Source organism: Stenella coeruleoalba (genome assembly GCF_951394435.1).
Source record: "Stenella coeruleoalba genome assembly, chromosome: 11".
Lineage (NCBI taxonomy): Eukaryota > Metazoa > Chordata > Mammalia > Artiodactyla > Delphinidae > Stenella > Stenella coeruleoalba.
Window position 1 is genome coordinate 89,856,969 of NC_137157.1, and position 19,631 is coordinate 89,876,599.

Below are 19,631 nucleotides of genomic sequence, written 5' to 3' on the forward strand. Positions count from 1 at the left end.
GAACGATCCTTGTTTCCATTGCCTATGTTAAGGTCATCAAGCCTTTTCTGTAAAGGGCAGATAGTAGATATTTTAGATTTTGTGGATCATACAGTCTCTGTGGCAATTATTCAAGCTTGATGTAGCACAGAAAGAGTCATAGGAATCAGTAAACAGATCTGTGGCTATGTTTCAATAAAATGCTATTTATGGACATTGAAATTGGAATTTTTTAATGTCCATATAATATTTCATGTGAAATATTATTCTTCTTTTAATTTTTTCCAACTTTTACAAAGGTAAAATTCATTCTTAGCTCATGGACTTCATGAAGCAGGGTCTTTTGTTCATCCTCTGATCTACACTGTGAGAAAATGTTGTTTCTAAGCAGAGAAGCACATTTTAATGAGGACTTTAGTATTAAGTTTGTCCTCAACAGAGACCATGTTTAGGGGAGAATACTAGTAAAACTTAGCCTGCCTGTCAGCAGAGATGTAGCAGTCCTTACAGGAAAAAATAGACTTTTCTGACATTCTAATAATCAGAATTCAATAGCATTTCAAAGGAGCTAGGAAACCATGATTACTAAGGTCCAGAAGTAGCTTAGAAATAATAAAAACCAAACTACAACAAAGTAAGGGACAAAGCCCAACAAAGCGAAATAAAACCCAAACCACTACATCTAAAACTAAATTTTAATTTATAATGCAGGTGCTTGTATATCCTAAATATACCCATATATGGTTAATATAAGTATGACAACACTTCTCTCCTCAGTCACGCCTGGTGAGCAGTGGGTCACCGTGTCTTCTATGACCCTGGCTGAAATCTGAGATGGAACGGTGTAGCCTTCTGATTCCATCTCCTCGGGCTCTCCAGGATAAGTATTTAATCCCCACCATTCTCGAGGAGTTAGGAAACAAGCACATTACACTTGGGATTTTCCTCTTGGAGGAAGCCATGTTGCCAAGTCTGAGGTGCTCATGGTCTCCCATGAAGGGGGACTGGTCTCCTGACCCTGGGGCTTCCCTCAGCGTGGGAACAGCTCCGGAACCCACACTCTGTGACTTACATAGTTGATCCGGAAGTGTCTACAGGCCCAGGCATCCTGCCCTTCCTCTGAGATCATCTCCACTGTGATGTCTCCATAAGCTATGGGTTCTTCCGTGAATGGCCAGTAATGGTCACATTTCACCTGAGGGGACAATAGCACAACCTTTTAAAACAAACAGGCTAGGGAGGAAATAGTCTGTACTCATTTAGGGAAAGCGAATGACTTGCCTCTGAAGCATTGTATAGGATTATTGTGAGGATGAAGAATGAAGCAAGTGGAATGGTTTCCAATAGACAGTAGGCATTTAATCCATGGCAGTGGCTGGTACAGGCTTCGCTGCTAAGTGGGGCTGACCCCACTAGGCACTTACCCGCCTTTTCTCATTACACTGAGTGAGCATGACAATAATCTGAGACTTCTGTTGTAGGACCATCTTCCAAAAGTCATTTCTGGTTTCAGGCAGAGGCCCCTGTGTGGCAACATACTCCTGGGGTGAGTTGTATCCCTGGAAGGTAAGTGACAAAGTTGTCACCTAAGGAGCTACAGTCAACACCAAATGCCGTTTCACACAAATGAGAAAAAACTGAAAATTTACTGGGGATAAAATGGCAAGGGATCATGCATGTATGAAATGTTTTCTCCTTTTTTCATCAAGGAGGCAGTCATAGTAGCTGGCTGTATAAATCCATACGATTGGACACATTGGGGGGGGAAGGCTAGAAATCACACCCACGCGTCTTTACAATAACAACCACTGTCTTTACAGATACATTTTAAAAGCACAGGTGCTCAGGTGGAGCCCTTTGAGTTTGGTTGCTGACACTGACATTTAAGCACAAGAAAGATGATCTTTAGTATAATGATCTACTTTCAATTTCACTAATCTTTTTCAGAGAAATTTGTATATTACTAGTCTCTGGGCTTCTTTTTTTCCCTATTCTTTTTTTTTTTTTTTGCGGTACGCGGGCCTCTCACTGCTGTGGCCTTTCCCGTTGCAGAGCACAGGCTCCAGACGCGCAGGCTCAGCGGCCATGGCTCACGGGCCCAGCCGCTCCGCGGCATGTGGGATCTTCCCGGACCGGGGCACGAACCCGTGTCCCCTGCATCGGCAGGCGGATTCTCAACCACTGCGCCACCAGGGGAGCCCTTTTCCCCTATTCTTTATTCTAAAATGGAATAATGGAAACTGTTCTTTAGAGTGGGAGTGCTTAGTGGAGAACGGCTCTCTATTGAACTGTTTGACACATCCCTGAAGCCCTAATAGTCTTCCTCTGGCTGGGTTAGAATTTGGATGCCTGATTTTTAAAATTTTGATTACTTACAGGAATGTAGTTGGCATTGATGTAGTCTGCACCTTCCTCTTCATTCATGGAGATTAATCTCACTCGGCTAAAGTCATCTGTAAAGCATAAGGAGAAAAATATTAAAAGTCAGAGTGGAAGGGTGCAGCCACTATGAAGAACAGTATGGAGGTTACTTAAGAACTAAAAATAGAGTTACCATATGGTCCTGCAATCCCACTCCTGGCCATATATCCAGAAAAATGAAAACTCTAATTCAAAAAGATACATGCACCCCAATGTTCACGGCAGCACTATTTACAGTAGCCAAGACATGGAAGCAACCTAACTGTCCATCAACAGAGGAATGGATAAAGAAGATGTGGTATATGTACACAATGGAATATCACTCAGCCATAAAAAAGAATGAAATAATGCCATTTGTAGTAACATGGATGGACCCAGATATTATTTTACTAAGTGAAGTAAGTCAGACAAAGACAAATATCATGTGATATCACTTATACGTAGAATCTAAAAAAAAAAAAAAAGATACAAATGAACTTGTTTACAAAACAGAAGCAGACTCACAAAAAGAAAACAAACTTATGGTTACCAAAGGGGAAATGGGTGGGGAGGGATAAATTAGGAGTTCGGGATTAACAGATATAAAACAAAACAAATGAACCAGAAAAAAAAAAATCAGAGTGGAAGGAAGACTTGTCAGGACAATTCTGTACTCAATAGCTGCACTCAGTGCCAAGTCAAATTGGTCAGTGATATGCTAGGTAGATAAAATTTATTTTAGCTCAATATTTTAGCCTATCTCAATCTTAGCTTCTGGTTTAAATAAATATATAAATATCTCCCCACCAATATCTCCTCCCCTCAGCCCTCCTTTCCTTGAAAGAGTGGTCTCCAGGTTTTTTGGGGATTGTGGAGAATATGTACAGGAACTAAAATATTTGGTAGGTTACGTGGAAGGCCATAGAATGTATCCTAAACACAGGATTTCCATTTCACTCAGGGACATCCAGAGAATTCACTACTTTTGGGAAGCCTTGAGAAGAGAAGATGGAGTTGATGGTCTTTATGTAAACGGACTTCACATGAAAAAAGTAAATCCTGAAATGTGTACAGAAGTAAGGTGTTGTAATGATAATACTACTTAATTTTGTCAAGAACCTTTTTAAAGGAGGGAGTTCTTTTTCTAGAGCTTTGCACTTTTCCCTTCTTTCCCAGCTCCCCCTAGAGTGTAGCAGAGAGGAAAGTTAAATCTATATTGGAAGGTATTTTAATTGTCCTGTAAGTACTTTATATTACTTTTTCTTTGTTGCTTTTTTTAAAAAAAATGTATTGGAGTATAGTTGATTTACAGTGTTGTGTTAGTTTCTGCTGTACAGCAAAGTGAACCAGTTATACATATACATATATTCACTCTTTTTTTTTAGATTCTTTTCCCATATAGGCCATTACAGAGTACTGAGTAGAGTTCCCTGTGCTATACCATAGGTCCCTATTAGTTATCTATTTTATATATAGTAGCGTGTATATGCCAGTCTCAATCTCCCAATTTATCCCTCCCCCTCTTATCCCTTGGTAACCACAAATTTGTTTTCTACATCTGTGACTCTATTTCTGTTTTGTAACTAAGTTCATTTGTACCCTATTTTTTAGATTCCACATGTAAGCGATATCATATGATACTTGTCTTTCTGTGTCTGACTTACTTCACTCAGTATGACAAGTTCTAGGTCCATTCATGTCGCTGCAAATGGCATTATTTTGTTCTTTGAATGTTGCTTTTATTACAAAATGCTAAGGAATGGCAGAACTTGCCAGAAGTAAGAAGAGAGGTTTTTTCATACCTTGCCTCCCTTTCCATTTGCTTCCTTCCATTGTCAATGAATTGACTGAAAATAGATTATGAGCACAGATTACCTTGTCCCTAATTTGGCGAATACTTTTTGATCTCCAAAAAGCCAAATGGTCGGTCTTTTCTGTTCAGATACGATTTATTTAAAAGCATAATTAATAAATTTTCCTCCATATGACACGATCTAATGACATCAAACACCAATGTGATCAATGCAATCACAGAGATGGCTTTGAAGATAACAGACCGTTACTGGGTCTGGCCAGAGGTCCCTGAAACTGATTACTCTTCAGTAACAGCCCTTCAGCCTTTGGAAGACATGAGTAGGATCGGCATTATTGACAATCTTACATGGTAGGATGTTTGTGTAGCGATTTTTACATCGGTTCAGTGGAAGGTCTGCAGCGAAGTGTGGAATATCCAGTCCAATCAACTTCAACTCCTGTAAAGGACAGAGAATAGATTTGAGGTTCCCATACATGGTATGGATTGCATTCTTGTTCACATCGGTTTATTGCTCATACTGGATTATTCTTCACTTCCTGCCTCTAATAGAATGATCACAATTATCACACCCCCTTTGCTTTACGCTGTCACAGTGGCTCCCTTTTGGGGCAGAGTGTACTTCTCCATCCTACTGTTGCCACCTTGCTTTTGGCCAGTGACGTTGGGTAGAACTCACGTCCAATCAGAAGCTTTAAATGTGTTTGCTCAGCCTGGTTTGCTCTCTTGTGCTTCTGCCGTCTGCTTGCAAAGAACATGCCCAGGAAAGCTACTGGTCCCAGGATGAGAAGACACATGGAACAGACCTGACTCTGACCCACAGCCTGAAGTAGAATGATCTCCTCTGTCCCACAGAGCCACAAGTGAGAAAAATAAGTGTTGTAGGTCACTGAGGTTTTGAGGTCGTTTCCTATATAGCATTATTGCAGTAATAGCTGACTGACGTAATACATGAAGACCTTGGATAGCTAAGTGATCACTTGGAGAAGGTAAGAATTATGTGCAGTACACTCAGGAGTATGGAGAATTTGAAAACAGAAGTAGGTTTCAGATTTTTGGAGGTACAAGGTAACTGAAATGTATGCAGTTTGCATAAATATTTCCTATTCTATGAGGAATTGTAGGTATTTCTCCTGAAGGCGATGAGCTTTTGAGAAGGTAGAAAAGGAGAGAGTGAGGAACAAGAAGTAGGGCACATTCTCCACGTTACAAGATATAGGATTGACAGTCACTAAAATCTGGTAATAAACCCCCAAAATAAGGATGACGCAGTAGTGGGTAGGCAAACCCTTCCATGAAAATAGGAACATCCAAGTATCTGTTTGTGTGTATCATTACTCATAAATTCTATTATCAGAAGGTGCACCGATAAAGCAATTTTTATATAAACAGACAACAAAGATACTTCAGAAAATCTATGTTACTGGAAAAGGGGGTTTCTAAGCTTCTATGACATGTGTCTGATAGGAAATAGGGGTTGGAGTCAAGCCACCTGGATTTCTCCGGGGGCATCAATTATTCTGTGGTCTACGTAAATGGTGCTCCCTGGAATTGTGCAGCGCATAACCAATGCAGCAAATCCCATACAAATCCGAGGGCAATATTAGTAAACGGTCTGTCTAACCATCTAGGAATGGGGTTACATATATAGTATGCATTTTTCTGTAAGACTATTAAGTGAACAAGTAGAGACACCACTTGCTGGAAATTTAATTTACGTGTATGGGATGCTATTCTTCATGATTCCTCCCAATTATTACCTTAAAGAATCATAAGCTGGAGGAATACTTCTCTGGGGGAAGAATTTTGGAAAGTCTTTGAAAGAGTTTTGAAGGGAGTTGGAAACATTTGATGATGTTTTGAGAGATTGAGCAGGGAATTTTTTTGGTGTGTGTGCGTTCAGTGTCTTGATTCAAGTGCCCGTGCAAAGCAAATGTTGTAGACACCCAGTTCTTGGGATGTCTGCCACGTCCACATAGAAGTTCTTTGGTAGTTTAGCGTGTGTGTGTTTAATGGCATTGGAATGCAAGCTGCAGTCAACATGGATGAACTGATCTAATTGTCCAGATTTCTCTCTTCCTTTGATTTCTCATCACTGTTGGCTATCCAAGCTCACAAAATTGCGAGGTCTTGGCCCAAGTCGAAGTCAATCTTAAGAGAGGCATGGACATATATACACTACCAAACGTAAGGTAGTAGTGGGAAGCAGCCGCATAGCACAGGGATATCAGCTCGGTGCTTTGTGACCACCTAGAGGGGTGGGATAAGGAGGGTGGGAGGGAGGGAGATGCAAGAGGGAAGAGATATGGGAACATATGTATATGTATAACTGAGTCACTTTGTTATAAACAGAAACTAACACACCACTGTAAAGCAATTATACCCCAATAAAGATGTTAAAAAAAAAAAAAGACCAACTATGCTGACTTTGATCTTCAGTTTACAAATTTAGAAGTTTTTTTTCATCTCGGGCAAAACCCTTGCTTGCCAAATGCCCTTAAACAGAAGCTTGTCATTTTTCCTTTATAACTGTTTTTTCCATTTTAAAGGGTTGTCAAAGACTGATTATATTATTCTTATAAGAAACAAAATTTATTTTTAGCAAACTTCAACCAAATCAGTGTTATTTTTAGGTTAGCTCCTCTTGGCAGCTATAAGTGTACTTAAATGATGCTTCCATTGCTTAAAATATTTTGGAAATCTACCTCCTTTGGGGAGTGTCTTTATAGATAGTTTGTCAAAACATCTGGCTTATTTTGGTGGACCGCTTATAAACTGCAGGGTCTTGAAAAAGTATCTCAACTCTCGTTAACATCAGTTTAATTATCTGTAAGATTAGGCTAATAATTTTTCCATACCTCACTGGTATAGAGTGACTATCAAATGGAATGATTAAACTCAATAAATATTAATGCAGCACTATTGATCGTGATTGTGAAATGCTTCCATTATGATTCTTTGTTTGTTTAGCTTTGCCTGACTCCATAGTTTCTCCCTCCTTTGCCATTTGTGCTAACTGAACAACTCTCCCCCAGTAAAGCCCCACTTTGAGGACAGACAGATAAGCCACAGGAAAAGCCCTCCGGTACCAAAAGAAACTGTGGAAACAGATTGAGGCTGAGAGCGGGAGCACATACGGAAGCTGACTAACTGATAGGACTTTAATTGTGTGTTGCCTCCCTGCTGTAAATGCCCTAAGTTGCTAAGAGTGACTTAATTGGCTGAATACTGTAAATGTAAATTGCCAAAGTTAAATTGTAGCAAAGCAGGAATGGCACGTATACACAAAATGCCTTGCAATCTTTTGTAATTCAGCCTGTCACTAAGTGGAAAATCAAATACTAAGTTTCCAGCCCAGTAGCTTTGCAGTTATTTTTTTTCCAACCACATGGAAACTCCAGAGACTTCAGTCTTCATGAAGGCGAAGTATGAGGTGATGGCCTGAAACCAACATAAGTCATTTTTGAATTTTGTTTTGCCAGTTTTGTTTCTAATATAATTTATCATTGTGGGGTTTTTTCTAGGTTACATAGTCATCCATAGTGTTGAATGATGATCCCTCCAAAGATATGTCCATGTCGGAACCCCCAGAACCTGTGAATGTGATCTTATTAGGAAAAAAGAGTCTTTGCAGGTGTAATTAAGAATCATAAGATAAGATCATCCTGTATTATCTGGGTGCCTCTAAGTCTAATGACAAGAGTCCTTATAAACGAGAGAAGAGGAGAAGCCATATGAGGATGAGGCATTGATTAGAGCTGTACAGCCATAAGCCAAAGACGCCCAGGGCCACCAGAGAGGCAAAGAAGGATTCTCCCCTAGAGCCTTCAAAGGGGGACCATGGCCTTGCGAACGCTTTAATTTTGGACATCTGGCCTCTAGAATTGTGAGAGAGTACAATTCTGTTGTTTTAAGTCACCAAGATTATGGTAATTTGTTGTGGCAGTCCCCTAGGAAACCGATACAGTCACTGAAGCCAATGACAGTATGTGTTGTGTTGGCTGTGTTTGAAGCATACGGTCTTGAAAAGTGGGGCACAAACGCACGCACTGTATGCCTGGGTTGCCATAACGAAATACCTTAGGCTGGGTGGATGAAACAGAAATTTATTCCTCATAGTTCTGGAAGCTAGGACATCCAAGAATCAGGTACTGGCAAGGTAGGTTTCATTATGAGGCTTCTCTTGGTTTGTAGATGGCCACCGTATTACTGTGTGCTCAGATGCTCTCTTCTTTGTGTGTATGTGGTGGGGTTGGGGAGAAGAGAAAGCAAGGTCTCTAGTGTCTCTTCTTATGAGGGCACTAATTTCATCATGAGGGCCCTATCCTCATGACCTCATCTAACCCTAACCACTTCCCAAAGAGCCCATCTCCAAATATACCATCACACTGGGGCTTGGACTTCAACATATGAATTTGGGAAGGTGGGGTATACCTTCGTTCCATAACATGTACCACATCTTCTCGGAAGAGCACAAGCTCTATTCTGGCTTTAGAGTCTGTAACAATGTCAACAGGTGATAAGCATTTGTTGTTTACTTTCGGATGAGGTTGGACATTAGAATCAGATGAGATAGATGACTAGATTACAGGACAAGTCAGGAGAAACAATGTGACCTGTGTTGTGGCCAATGAAAGGTCCAATGGGATAGGGCAATGGCTAGTTACTTTTCAGGTAAACGCAAAGGGAGAAGAAAGGATTTAGAGCAAGGTATTTAGTGATGTTCTGTATTAGTTCCCTAGGGCTGTCATGACAAAGTGCCACAAACTGGGTGGCTTAACACAGGGGTCCCCAACCCCTGGGCCACGGACCGGTACCAGACCACGGCCTGCTAGGAACCGGGCCACACAGCAGGAAGTGAGCGGCGGGCCAGCGAGCGAGCAAAGCTTCATCTGCCGCTCCCCGTCGCTCCCATTACTGCCTGAACCATCCCCACCCCCACTCCCACCCCCAGGCCATGGAAAAATTGTCTTCCACGAAACTGGTCCCTGGTGCCAAAAAGGTTGGGGACTGCTGGCTTAACAGGAATTTATCATCTTATAATAATGAAGGCTTGAAATCGGAAATCAAGGTGTCAGCAGGGACATATGCCCTCTGTAACCTGCAGGGGCTCACCTCTTCCTAGCTTCTGATGGTTTGTTGGCAATCCTTGGTTTTCCTTCACTTGCAGGTGCATGACTCCAATCTCTGCCTTTGTCATCACATGGGATTCTCTCTCTTTGTCTCTGTGTCTTCACATGGCTATCTTTTCATAAGACCCTAGACATATTGGATTAAGAGCCCACCCAACTCCAGGATGACCTCATCTTAATTACATCTGCAATGTCTCTATTTCCAAATAAGTTCACATTCTGGAGAACTACGCAATTAGGGCTCCGACACCTATAACAGGTACTCTGAAGGAAGAATGGGAAACTTGGACACCTGATGTAATACTGGGTAAGAAGGATGTCAACCTCAGGACAGTCTAGCAATAGCTAGTAGGGCCCTGGGCTCCAGGATGGGTAACGTTCCAATCACTAGACAAATTACTAGTACAGGCACTTGGAAACAGAGACCAAAACTTAGGCAATGAGGAATGAGAGCAGAGGAAACTCAGGTCTGGGAAAAAAGTAAGACCCCTTCTGTAAGAACTGCTGTAGAGCGTGTGAGTTGACTTATTTCAGCAATGCTGCAGGTAGATCTCCAGGGAACTGGACTGAAACGCAAATAAAAACAGCTACAGTGACTTCCCTAGTGGTGCAGTGTTAAGAATCTGCCTGCCAATGCAGGGGACACAGGTTCGATCCCTGGTCTGGGAAGATCCCGCATGCCGCGGGGCAGCTAAGCCCGTGAGCCACAACTCCTGAGCCCACATGCCACAACTACTGAAGCCCTCATGCCTAGAACCCATGTTCCACAACAAGAGAAGGCACTGCAATGAGAAGCCCACGCACTGCAGCGAAGAGTAACCCCCACTCCCCGCAACTAGGGAAAGCCCATGCACAGCAACGAAGACCTAACGCAGCCAAGAAAAGAATAAATAAATAAATAGTTAAGGTTTAAAATAAAAACAAAAACAGCTACAAATGGGAGCTACTACCAGAAATCAAAGATCATCTCCTATGAACTATGTGGCGAGTGATATAGTTTTGTTCTAACCTCTGCAGCCACATCTCCAAACAAAGGTAGCGAGGGCTTTCCTAGCATCCTGATCAAACACAAAGTACAGAAATTAATGGCAAAATTAACAATACGTGCTATGTCTTATGGGATCTGAGATTCCAAGCTCTAAATTCTGGCTTTTTGAAACGTTCTCAACATGAGACAATAGAAATGAGAAATTGAATCTAATCCCCGAGTCCCAAACCTCCTTAAGAAAAGATGTATATTTTCATCAGAAGGATAATCAATCTTTCCAACAGATCTGAAATCAGATACAGAGTGAAAAAGGAATTTATTCAGTGAATGCAAATTAGCAACTCGTGTAGCTTCATGTATGCCTGGTACTGGTAATACATGTAAATCCAGACAGTTTCAATTTGCATGATGTTTATAAATGACATAATGTCTCAATATGAGTGTGATCTTTCCATGTCAGTGTCAACATGAATACAGGTATTAAGCATTAATAGAAACAGAACAAATAACTGTCCGATACTGAATTTAGCTAGCCCAATTGATTCAGTCATCTCTATACCCTCTTGGGGTCCCATTAGAGCAAGAAACACTTTTTTTTCTTAAGCCTCCATTAATTATCAAGTTCAGGAAAATTTGAGGGCTGCCACGTGAAAGGTTTGACATTCACCCTGAAGTCAGGTATGAAAGTACAATGGGTCTTTGAAAATAGATGGGGTTACTCTGACACTGAACCTGAGGATGTGCGGTTGGGTGGAGTTGGAGGTTGGCAATTCCTGGGAGGCTGTCAAATGAAAAAGGAAGTGAGTCAGACCACTAGGTCACTGCTTAAGCAAATGTTAGTCCAAAACCTACAGTCTGAGCCTGTGATTTAAAACAGACTTCTGGAGAGTAATTTGTATTTTCTCACCAGAGCAGAGATACAACATCAGGACTTGGCACGAAATAAATTACATATTTGACCAATGATGTTCTAAGAACAAAGGGATATGGAAAAATATCCTTAAAATAAACAAAAATTACTAAACACGTGTTCAGGTCATGGAGTGATGGCTGATTTCATGAGTCAGCTTGGCTACTCATAGCGCCAAGTTGCTTGGTCAAATATCTGTCTAGATGTTGGATGAAGGTATTTTTTTAGCTGTAATTAACATTTAAACCAGTAGACTTGAGAAAGCAGATTACCTTCCATAATGTGAGTGGACCTCATCACTCAGTTGAAGGCCTTAAAAGATTGAGGTCTCCTGAGGAGGAAGGAATTCTACTTCCAGATTGCCTTTGGACTTGAGTGGCAACATCAGCTCGTCCCTGGGTACCCTATAGATTTCAGACTTGCCAGCTGCCACAGCTGTGTGAGCCAATTCCTTCAAATAAATCTCTCCATCTATCTATCTATCTATCTATCTATCTATCTATCTATCTATCTATCAGCTTCTATCTTCTATTGTATTATCATATATAGGATCTTCATATTATAAAATATAATTATATAATAATCATATAATATAATTATATAATAATATAGTTAACATATATATGTATGTATATATATGTATAAATGTGTATATACATATATATATATATATATAATGTATATGTCTCCTATCGGTTCTGTTTCTCTAGAGAACACTGACTAATATGTAAGAATTATAAAGCTTCGATGTAACCTTGTCCCCAATTTAGTCCAGTGTCTCTCCATGGAATACCACTGGCTTGGGACAATTCTTTATTGTGTGAGACTGTCCCACTCATTGCAGAACACTTAACATTGCTGTCCCTTTCCCCATTAAATACTACTCCCAAGCCATTAGGATGACCACACACCCCCAAACTCCCACTAGGGCACTGCCTGGTACAGGTCCAGCTGAGAACCACTCTGTGTTCAACTTACCCATTCTAGAGATGAAGAAACTGAGGTGATGAGAAACTGATTTTTTCCTATATTAATTAGTGGCAAAGCAGTAGTGAGGATCCAGGTTTTTGGACTCTCAGTTTGGTACCTTCCTATCTGCGTTATAAATCCTATGAAATAAGCTTGCATGTGTTCATTTATACCTTGAATATATAGAAGCCCTCAGCATATTGTAAACTGAATATTTAGTCATAAAATTGACCATTCAACTTTTCACATTTTTGAAGCAGCTGAAGCTCAGATCTAATCACTTATTGCGTGGTCCTCTCTTTGGGTATAATGCTCTTGGTTTCTGGTTAATCCACATGGTACCAATAAGAACTGTCCTTTTCTTCCGTAATTCTGCCCTCCCAGGCTGCAGACAGTGTGAGCAGACATCATTAGCCATGCCAGCCAATCAGAATCCTCCCCTGTTATTTTTTAAACTACGAACAAGAAAGACAGTCAATGACTCCCTTTGGCAACCATAGGTGTGATACTCCGAGGCTGATTGCGGTCGCATTTTCCACTATGAGAAAGAGGTTGGTTTGCAGCCAAAGAAAGTGAGGCCAAGACAAAGAGAGAAGTAGAAATGAGAAATAAAAAGAAGGGGTCTCTTCAGGTGTGTGGCCCCTGATTCCAGCCATTCCTGAGACTGAGCTGCTTCCCTGCTCTCCTCCTGGTTTAGCTATTCAACCTTTCCTTTGATTATATGAGATACCTTAGTTATCCTTTGAACAAACTCCCTTCTTCTTTGGTCTAAACTAGTTTGAATTGTATTTCTGTCATTCACAACTGAAAAAAATATTTTCTTTTTACCAGAAAATGATTCACTGAATTTCTTTTTATAATGATGCAATTCAGAAGCACAGTAATAGTTACACTGGGGTTTGATGACATGAACTGGGGGTACTCCTAATCCTTCCAGGAGAGGCAGTGACCCTGGCTGTTCCACCAAGGTCATATCATCTGGTAGGAATTAAGAGACTGTGGCTGGGCTTCCCTGGTAGCGCAGTGGTTGAGAGTCCGCCTGCCGATGCAGGGGACACAGGTTCGTGCCCCGGTCCGGGAAGATCCCACGTGTTGTGGAGCGGCTGGGCCCCTGAGCCATGGTCGCTGAGCCTGCGCGTCCGGAGCCTGTGCTCCGCAACGGGAGAGGCCACAGCAGTGAGAGGCCCGCGTACCGCAAAAAAAAAAAAAAAAAAAAGGTAAAAAATAGAAGGTGTAACTACAATATAATTTTTATCAGAATTATCTAGATATTTATTTTCTTCTGAGTTTGGGCTTATGTTTTCTTATAAAAAGTGTCCTCCTTTCGTTGGTATACTCTTCTGAAATGCCATCCTCACCATAGTTCTCCATTTCAAATTGAGTTTCTGTTCTTCGAGCTATAGCATTTGGTGTAGCATTTATAACTTCTCATGTACCTGCGTACAATGGATGACTGAGCCAGGCTTTATGTGGCATTTCTCGTGACACAGGTGATAGTTTGGGGGCTTTGTATTTGATAATGTATAACATCCTTCTCATCCTTAAATGCCCTGTTAGAATGAATACCCATACCAGGATTCCTGCTGATTCTTGCAGAACAAAGCTGTCCTTGGCTGATGTGAGGAAAGAAATGAATATGGATAATGAGGAGAGAGCAGCTACATTCTACCACCTGGTGTCTCACAGGAAAAGCAGCTGAGGGGCTTTAAAAAAAAAAAAATGACATAATTTAGAAAAGTCACTTTATCTTTCCCTTCTCCCTGGTCTCCTTGAGCCTTGCTGGAAGCCTGAAGAATGGGAAGCTATCCAGACTGTTCTGAGCTGTGAAATGTGTGGGAAGAAAACCTGAGGACCAGTTGGATCCCTCACACTACTGAGATCCTAGACCCTTTTCCATCTACTCTGACACATGTTCTCGGAATCAAAGAAATATGTGTGCTTCAGAAAAAGATGTTGCCAATTTTATTCCTCTTTTACCCAAAGCATGTGTAACTCTCTTTCTCCAATTTCTCCGAGAAAAGAAAACAAAACCCCACAAAGACATGTGCAGTAGAATGCCAAGAGTCCTACAGCAAAAGAGACACCAGGCTCTTACACGCTCAGGAGACAAAGGGGTGCAATTCATCCAACATCCACCCTTACTGTGTCCTAAGTGGCATGAGAAACACACTAAAAATCCCCTGAAAGAGAAATCGTTCCAGGTCTCAATCCTCAGCTTGCTTTCTCCCTGCACTTTCCATCCCCCTGGTTTTCAATGTTACCATTGAAAACTTCTCCTGTTACCATGTTTGTTCACCCCAGCACCCCCAGTACCTGCATCTCTTCTCTTCTTTCTTTCATTCGTGCCACCCAAACCCTGACCTCCTAACTAAGGGTTGACATCCTGGCTCTGAACCAGCACATTAGGTACCCCCAAGCCCAGTTACCATCCGGTCCATTATGAACCACACCACCAGCACTGCCTAGTGAGCAGGGGAATGACACTGGTATAAAGCCCAATTCCCCTGCCCACAGAGGGTAGGAAAAACTTTACTCACTCACCTCAAATTGAAGAGAAAATTTATAGTCAGAGTCTTTGGCCATATCCTTGATGTAAGCGTCAAAGTCATCCAGTTGCACCGGGCTTTGTCAAATACAAAGAAAGGTATGTTTTAAAAATCCTGTTGATAGGTGTCATATAGCGTTTAACACCATACTTCTCAAACATGAACAATTTTCTTCTTACTCCTCAGAGGTTAACACTCTTTTTTTTTGGTTAAAGTTACCAGTCGCTAATATATTATAATTAAGAAGAGAGCCCTATATATTAAACTTCCATGAGGATAGGAGAAACCTCTAGATTTTTAATTGGCTTTTACTTTAGCAGTAAAATATTACATATACACACACTCATACACTCACAGGTATATGTGTTGTTTCTAGAAAACTCCAGTTTATGGAAAAAAACAAAGGATTAGTCTGAAGACCTGTTCAAATTATAGTTTTACTTTATTTACCTAACTCTTCTGAGACTTAACATGCTCATCTATGAAAAATCAGAGTGATACCTACATCACAAGGTTGACACACAGTATGTTACAGATTACAGAAACATGGAAGTTTAAACAGCTTTACAAGTGTAAGGAATTGTGCTGCACTGTCTTCCCAGAGCAAAGGCAGTGTCCTGGCAGGAAACATTTCTCCAGGGAGCTCTCACAGCGCTCTCTCTCTCCCTCTCTCTCTCTCAGAGTTGTGTTCAGAGTCTTGCATAGCAAAATGGTTCAGGACAATCAAGTAACACATCTGAGTTTATGTTTCTGTATCAGTAGCAGAAGTGCTCACCTTCCTCCTTGTTTTTTGGTTTTTTTTTGAATAAGAATTCGGTTTTATTTCCTGTGGTTTTCCCTAGCTGCTTATCTCTTCTAGAGCCTACCTGTGCCAACCTGTTCCCTGAGCTTCTTCAGGATGCTGCACTGTCACCTAACCCAAGCCTTTCCACCTTGACAGGGTCCACAGAGTTGACCTTTCCCTTCGTCTTGCTGCAAATTACTCCGCTTATATCATCTATCTGTGGTCTTATGCCCTATTAGCAAATACAAAGTATATGATAGATATTTGTTCAAAGTTGTCGATTAGCTAACCTGATAGATTATGTTAAGATTTTAGTTGATTTTTGAGGGTATTATACCTCCCAGATAATACATTCAAATTTTAATGGTTTTACTTAATAATGATAACATGAATGCCTTGTACCCTTAAGACACCCTAAATACTCTTATGCGTCATCTTGCTGGGTTGATGGTTAAGGTAGACATGGACAACGTTAGCCCCACACTCCAGATGGAACTCCACAGAGAGCCCAGGCTGAGACAGTCAAATGAGTAGTTCAAGATCTCAGGGCTACTAAGCTGGAGGACCCTGGGTAGAAGCAGGAGAAGGACTCCTGGTTAAAAGCTTTGTCATTCAACTTTGCCACCCTTCCAAAAGAAACAGCTAAACGGGGGCGGGGGGGGGGTGATCCTTCCCTGCTGTCTTGGCAGTGCGTTGACCTTAAAGTTGGACTTGATGATGCTGGTTCTCATCTCATTAAGAGGAAAATGGGGTTAGAAAAAGCAAAAGCAGGATGGAGAGGGGAAAGAGAGTCAGAGGAAGGATCCAGGAAGTAGAAGAATGAACATCAGGGAGAGGAAGAGAATGGTAAGGAGAAGAGAAAGAAAACTGGGAAGGAGCAGAGATCTATCAGTGGGACAAAGGTTTAGAGGGAGAGGAGGTGAGGAAAGGAGGGGCGAGGTAAGGGCTTACTGTGGTAAGGGGCGAGGGTAAAGGGTAAGGGGCAAGGGGCAAGGAGAGCCAAGGAGCACGGTGGTGGCAGTGGGGGGGCATTTGGAGTGAAAGAGAAAAGGTAAAGAGAAAGTAAATGGAAAGATGGGAGGAGTCCCTCAAAAATGGCTTGTAGAAGCTTATCCACTGCTTGATACCCAGATCCACTGCCATTTCTCCATCGTGGGTCTACTTCACAAAGTTTACCATTCTCTACTTTTATCAATAACAATACGTTAGAAACTGGAAAAAAAAAAAAAGGTTTGTAGAGAAGGAGGGAGGATGAGAAGGAAAGTGAGAAGAGGGAAGGCGGGAGCGGGCTTGACTCGAGGTTTTGGCTTGCGGGCAGGTTCCACCATGTCTACGCTCCACTCAAACTTTGGTCCACATCCTGCTTCTTCTCTCTGCTTGGGTCTTGGGCTCCCTTTGGGTCCCAAGACCGTGTCCTCTAACTGCTCTCGTCTATGCCTCTGTACTTCACTTAACAACCCCACTAATAATTTTGGGCAAGAAAGTCTTTCCGTTTCTGTCCAATCATTCCTTTGGGCTGACAGCACCTCTCCTCTGCTTTGGCTGGTCTCATCTCTCCTGCATCACTTGATATATGCCAATAGAATCCGTACTGATTTGAAATAGATTTAGGAAAAAATTATTCTGTCACCTATATGTGCCAAAATATTATATGTCACTCAAAGCTGAAGAGAAATCTTTTGCATCAATTTTTCTCTTGTGTTATGTATTCCATTAGCGCAGATACCATAGATTTGGCTGGGACCCCTAACTGCCTCCTTAATGAATTCACCAATATTCTATCCCAGGCAAGTATCAAGAATGAACTCTATTTATAGGAATGATCCACTCTTTATATGAAGAGTTTTTAACTAAAGGCCTGGAGGTGATACTCTAATTAGGCTTTTGAAATCAACTGACTGTTCATTTTCACCCATCAGAATTATAACTCTTATGACGTAACAGTTCAGTAGATAAGTGAAACCACAGGTTAGCTAAAGTAATTATCCTTTTCTGTTTATTATAAAGATTTCCTGAGACAGCATTTATCCAAGTATTTGTTACAACATCAAACAGAGTAACAGCCTTTCCCTGCAATAGGCACGAAATTTGAAGATACAAAATGTCAAAGGTTTTTGTACTACTTTGATGTAGCTAAATATTAGATTCCTTATAGATTTAGAATAGTAGACTTCCTTCTGTAAGACTTATAATTCCTAACAACCCATTCCTTTTCAGATTTCACGTGGTGAGAATTTTCCTTATTCCTGACATGGTTTCTGTTGGTACACTTTCTTGGTGGTCACTGCCATCCATATGTGTAAACACACCTACGCATAATAGCTTAGCTATTTTAATATGCATTTGCCTCTTTCATAAGCATCCCTTCTATTTAAAGACAGCAAACTTTTCAGTTTGGAAAGTGAAGATCATCATAAAGAATATTTTTAAATGAAATAGTAAGAAAAACTTACTTAGTCAGTTTCCTCTTTTTTAAACCATTTTTACTCCTGTGAATTAAGAAAAGAGAGGCAAATTTATCTGGGCAAAAGAACTGATTAACAAAATGATTAAACTTGAAGAACTTTAAATAATTACATCAGGCACTGCCATTTTATTTAATTTTTATTAAACATACCTCATGTTTGTTTAATTACTTCCCCTTAAATGAGAAGATAATGATAAAAATTCCAGAGTCATGTTTTAAAACTCTTGTTAGATTTCTGGGCCATACCTACACTTTATGTTCTAGATTTGCCAAAAAGCTGAATTCTAGAAATATAATTTCTTGCTCCTGGTGATTAAGTTGCTGAAGTGCTTTGTAAATATATAAAGTATTTCCTGTCTAAATACTCCAGATTCTACAGGCAAAAGGAAAGAATCAGGGAATAAAGGTGAGAACTGGTGGAAGGAGGATGGACATAATGGTTTTTAAATTAAGGAATAAAACAACCTTTTCGGACATTTTCATCGGGAATGTGAATTTGTGCTATCAGTGTTGTCACGTGTCATGTATTCTATTACGGCGTTGTTCTTATTCTGTTTTGAACTAGTTTTTCAGCTATCTGAGGAACTATACCTATTACCTGTTTGTTCTGAATTCATTGCTAGTCTGCAAGCTCAGACACATGTAATACTAACGTATGTTTCAGTTTATTATATTTTTAAGGTTTTTATTAAAAGGGGAACTATTTTCTACCAACACATAAGATAACTGACCTAAGTTAGCTAATGCTAAGATAGTATCTGCTGAAGGGCTTCATTATTGTGTTTAGATTGTCTTATATAAATGATATTGATACATGATTGAGTGTGACAATTTTTATAAGTAATTTTCAAAGGTCTTGAACTATTGACGGAAGCACCCAGACTTTCAGAACATAAACGATCGATAGTAAATAGCCAGGTGTGATCTGAGTACTCTTATGTGCCAAAATATTTATTTATATTGAAAATTAGGAATGCTTGGGCAGCCGCATTTCTGGAAAGCCTTTAGCGGAACGAAGCACTACTTCCTTCGGGCTTTCATAGCACTTGGTTCATGAGTATTTCTTACGTGGTCTGACCATCAGCTGTATATGTGCTCCTTGCTAGACTGTCCTTTGTCCCCCAGAGCTGAGCACAGTTAATGGAACACTAGCAGGTGGCCAATAAATGCTTATTTAATTGAATTGAAACAACACATCTTTGTTATGTCATCCTCACAATTTTTTTAATGATGCAATTAAGGATTTGATATTAGACTTGGGCTCCTGAGGGATCCCACTGGGGAAATGGCACTTGGGGGTGGAGAGGAAGTAATGCAGCAAAGGAAATATCCATAAAGGCAAGTGGTGTTCCTGGTTTTCCTTTTCTAGTTTCAGATAGTTTTTATTTCTTCTCAATTCTGAGTGAAGACAGTACATTTTAATAGTTCTTGTCCTATTTTTTCTCCCTCATCCTCTCTTGGTTTTCCATACTTGGGATTTAGAGGTAATAGACATTCTAGTTTTACTTCACCTCTCCCTCATCCCCCCAAAAGACCACTGTCATGGTGTACCTCTTGAATAATTCTTTTACTCTGCTCTCGTGATGCTAATTTAGTTAACGTTAGGAATCCTACATTTACTTTGCATAGTAGGAGCCCATTAC

The 19,631-nt window shown here is 40.6% G+C and overlaps 1 protein-coding gene across 1 annotated transcript in view; it reads right to left on the minus strand.

Annotated features, from left to right (window-relative positions):
* Nucleotides 1-19,631, minus strand: part of PTPRO (protein tyrosine phosphatase receptor type O) — a gene marked incomplete at its 5' end in the record, with an annotated part of 228,574 nt that overhangs the window by 13,884 nt on the left and 195,059 nt on the right. The window contains 6 exons of the mRNA XM_079936966.1: nt 1,052-1,174; nt 1,404-1,538; nt 2,356-2,432; nt 4,541-4,631; nt 14,733-14,814; nt 17,975-18,010. Coding sequence (XP_079793092.1) covers nt 1,052-1,174; nt 1,404-1,538; nt 2,356-2,432; nt 4,541-4,631; nt 14,733-14,814; nt 17,975-18,010 — 544 coding nt within the window. The remainder of the gene's footprint in view (nt 1-1,051; nt 1,175-1,403; nt 1,539-2,355; nt 2,433-4,540; nt 4,632-14,732; nt 14,815-17,974; nt 18,011-19,631) is intronic.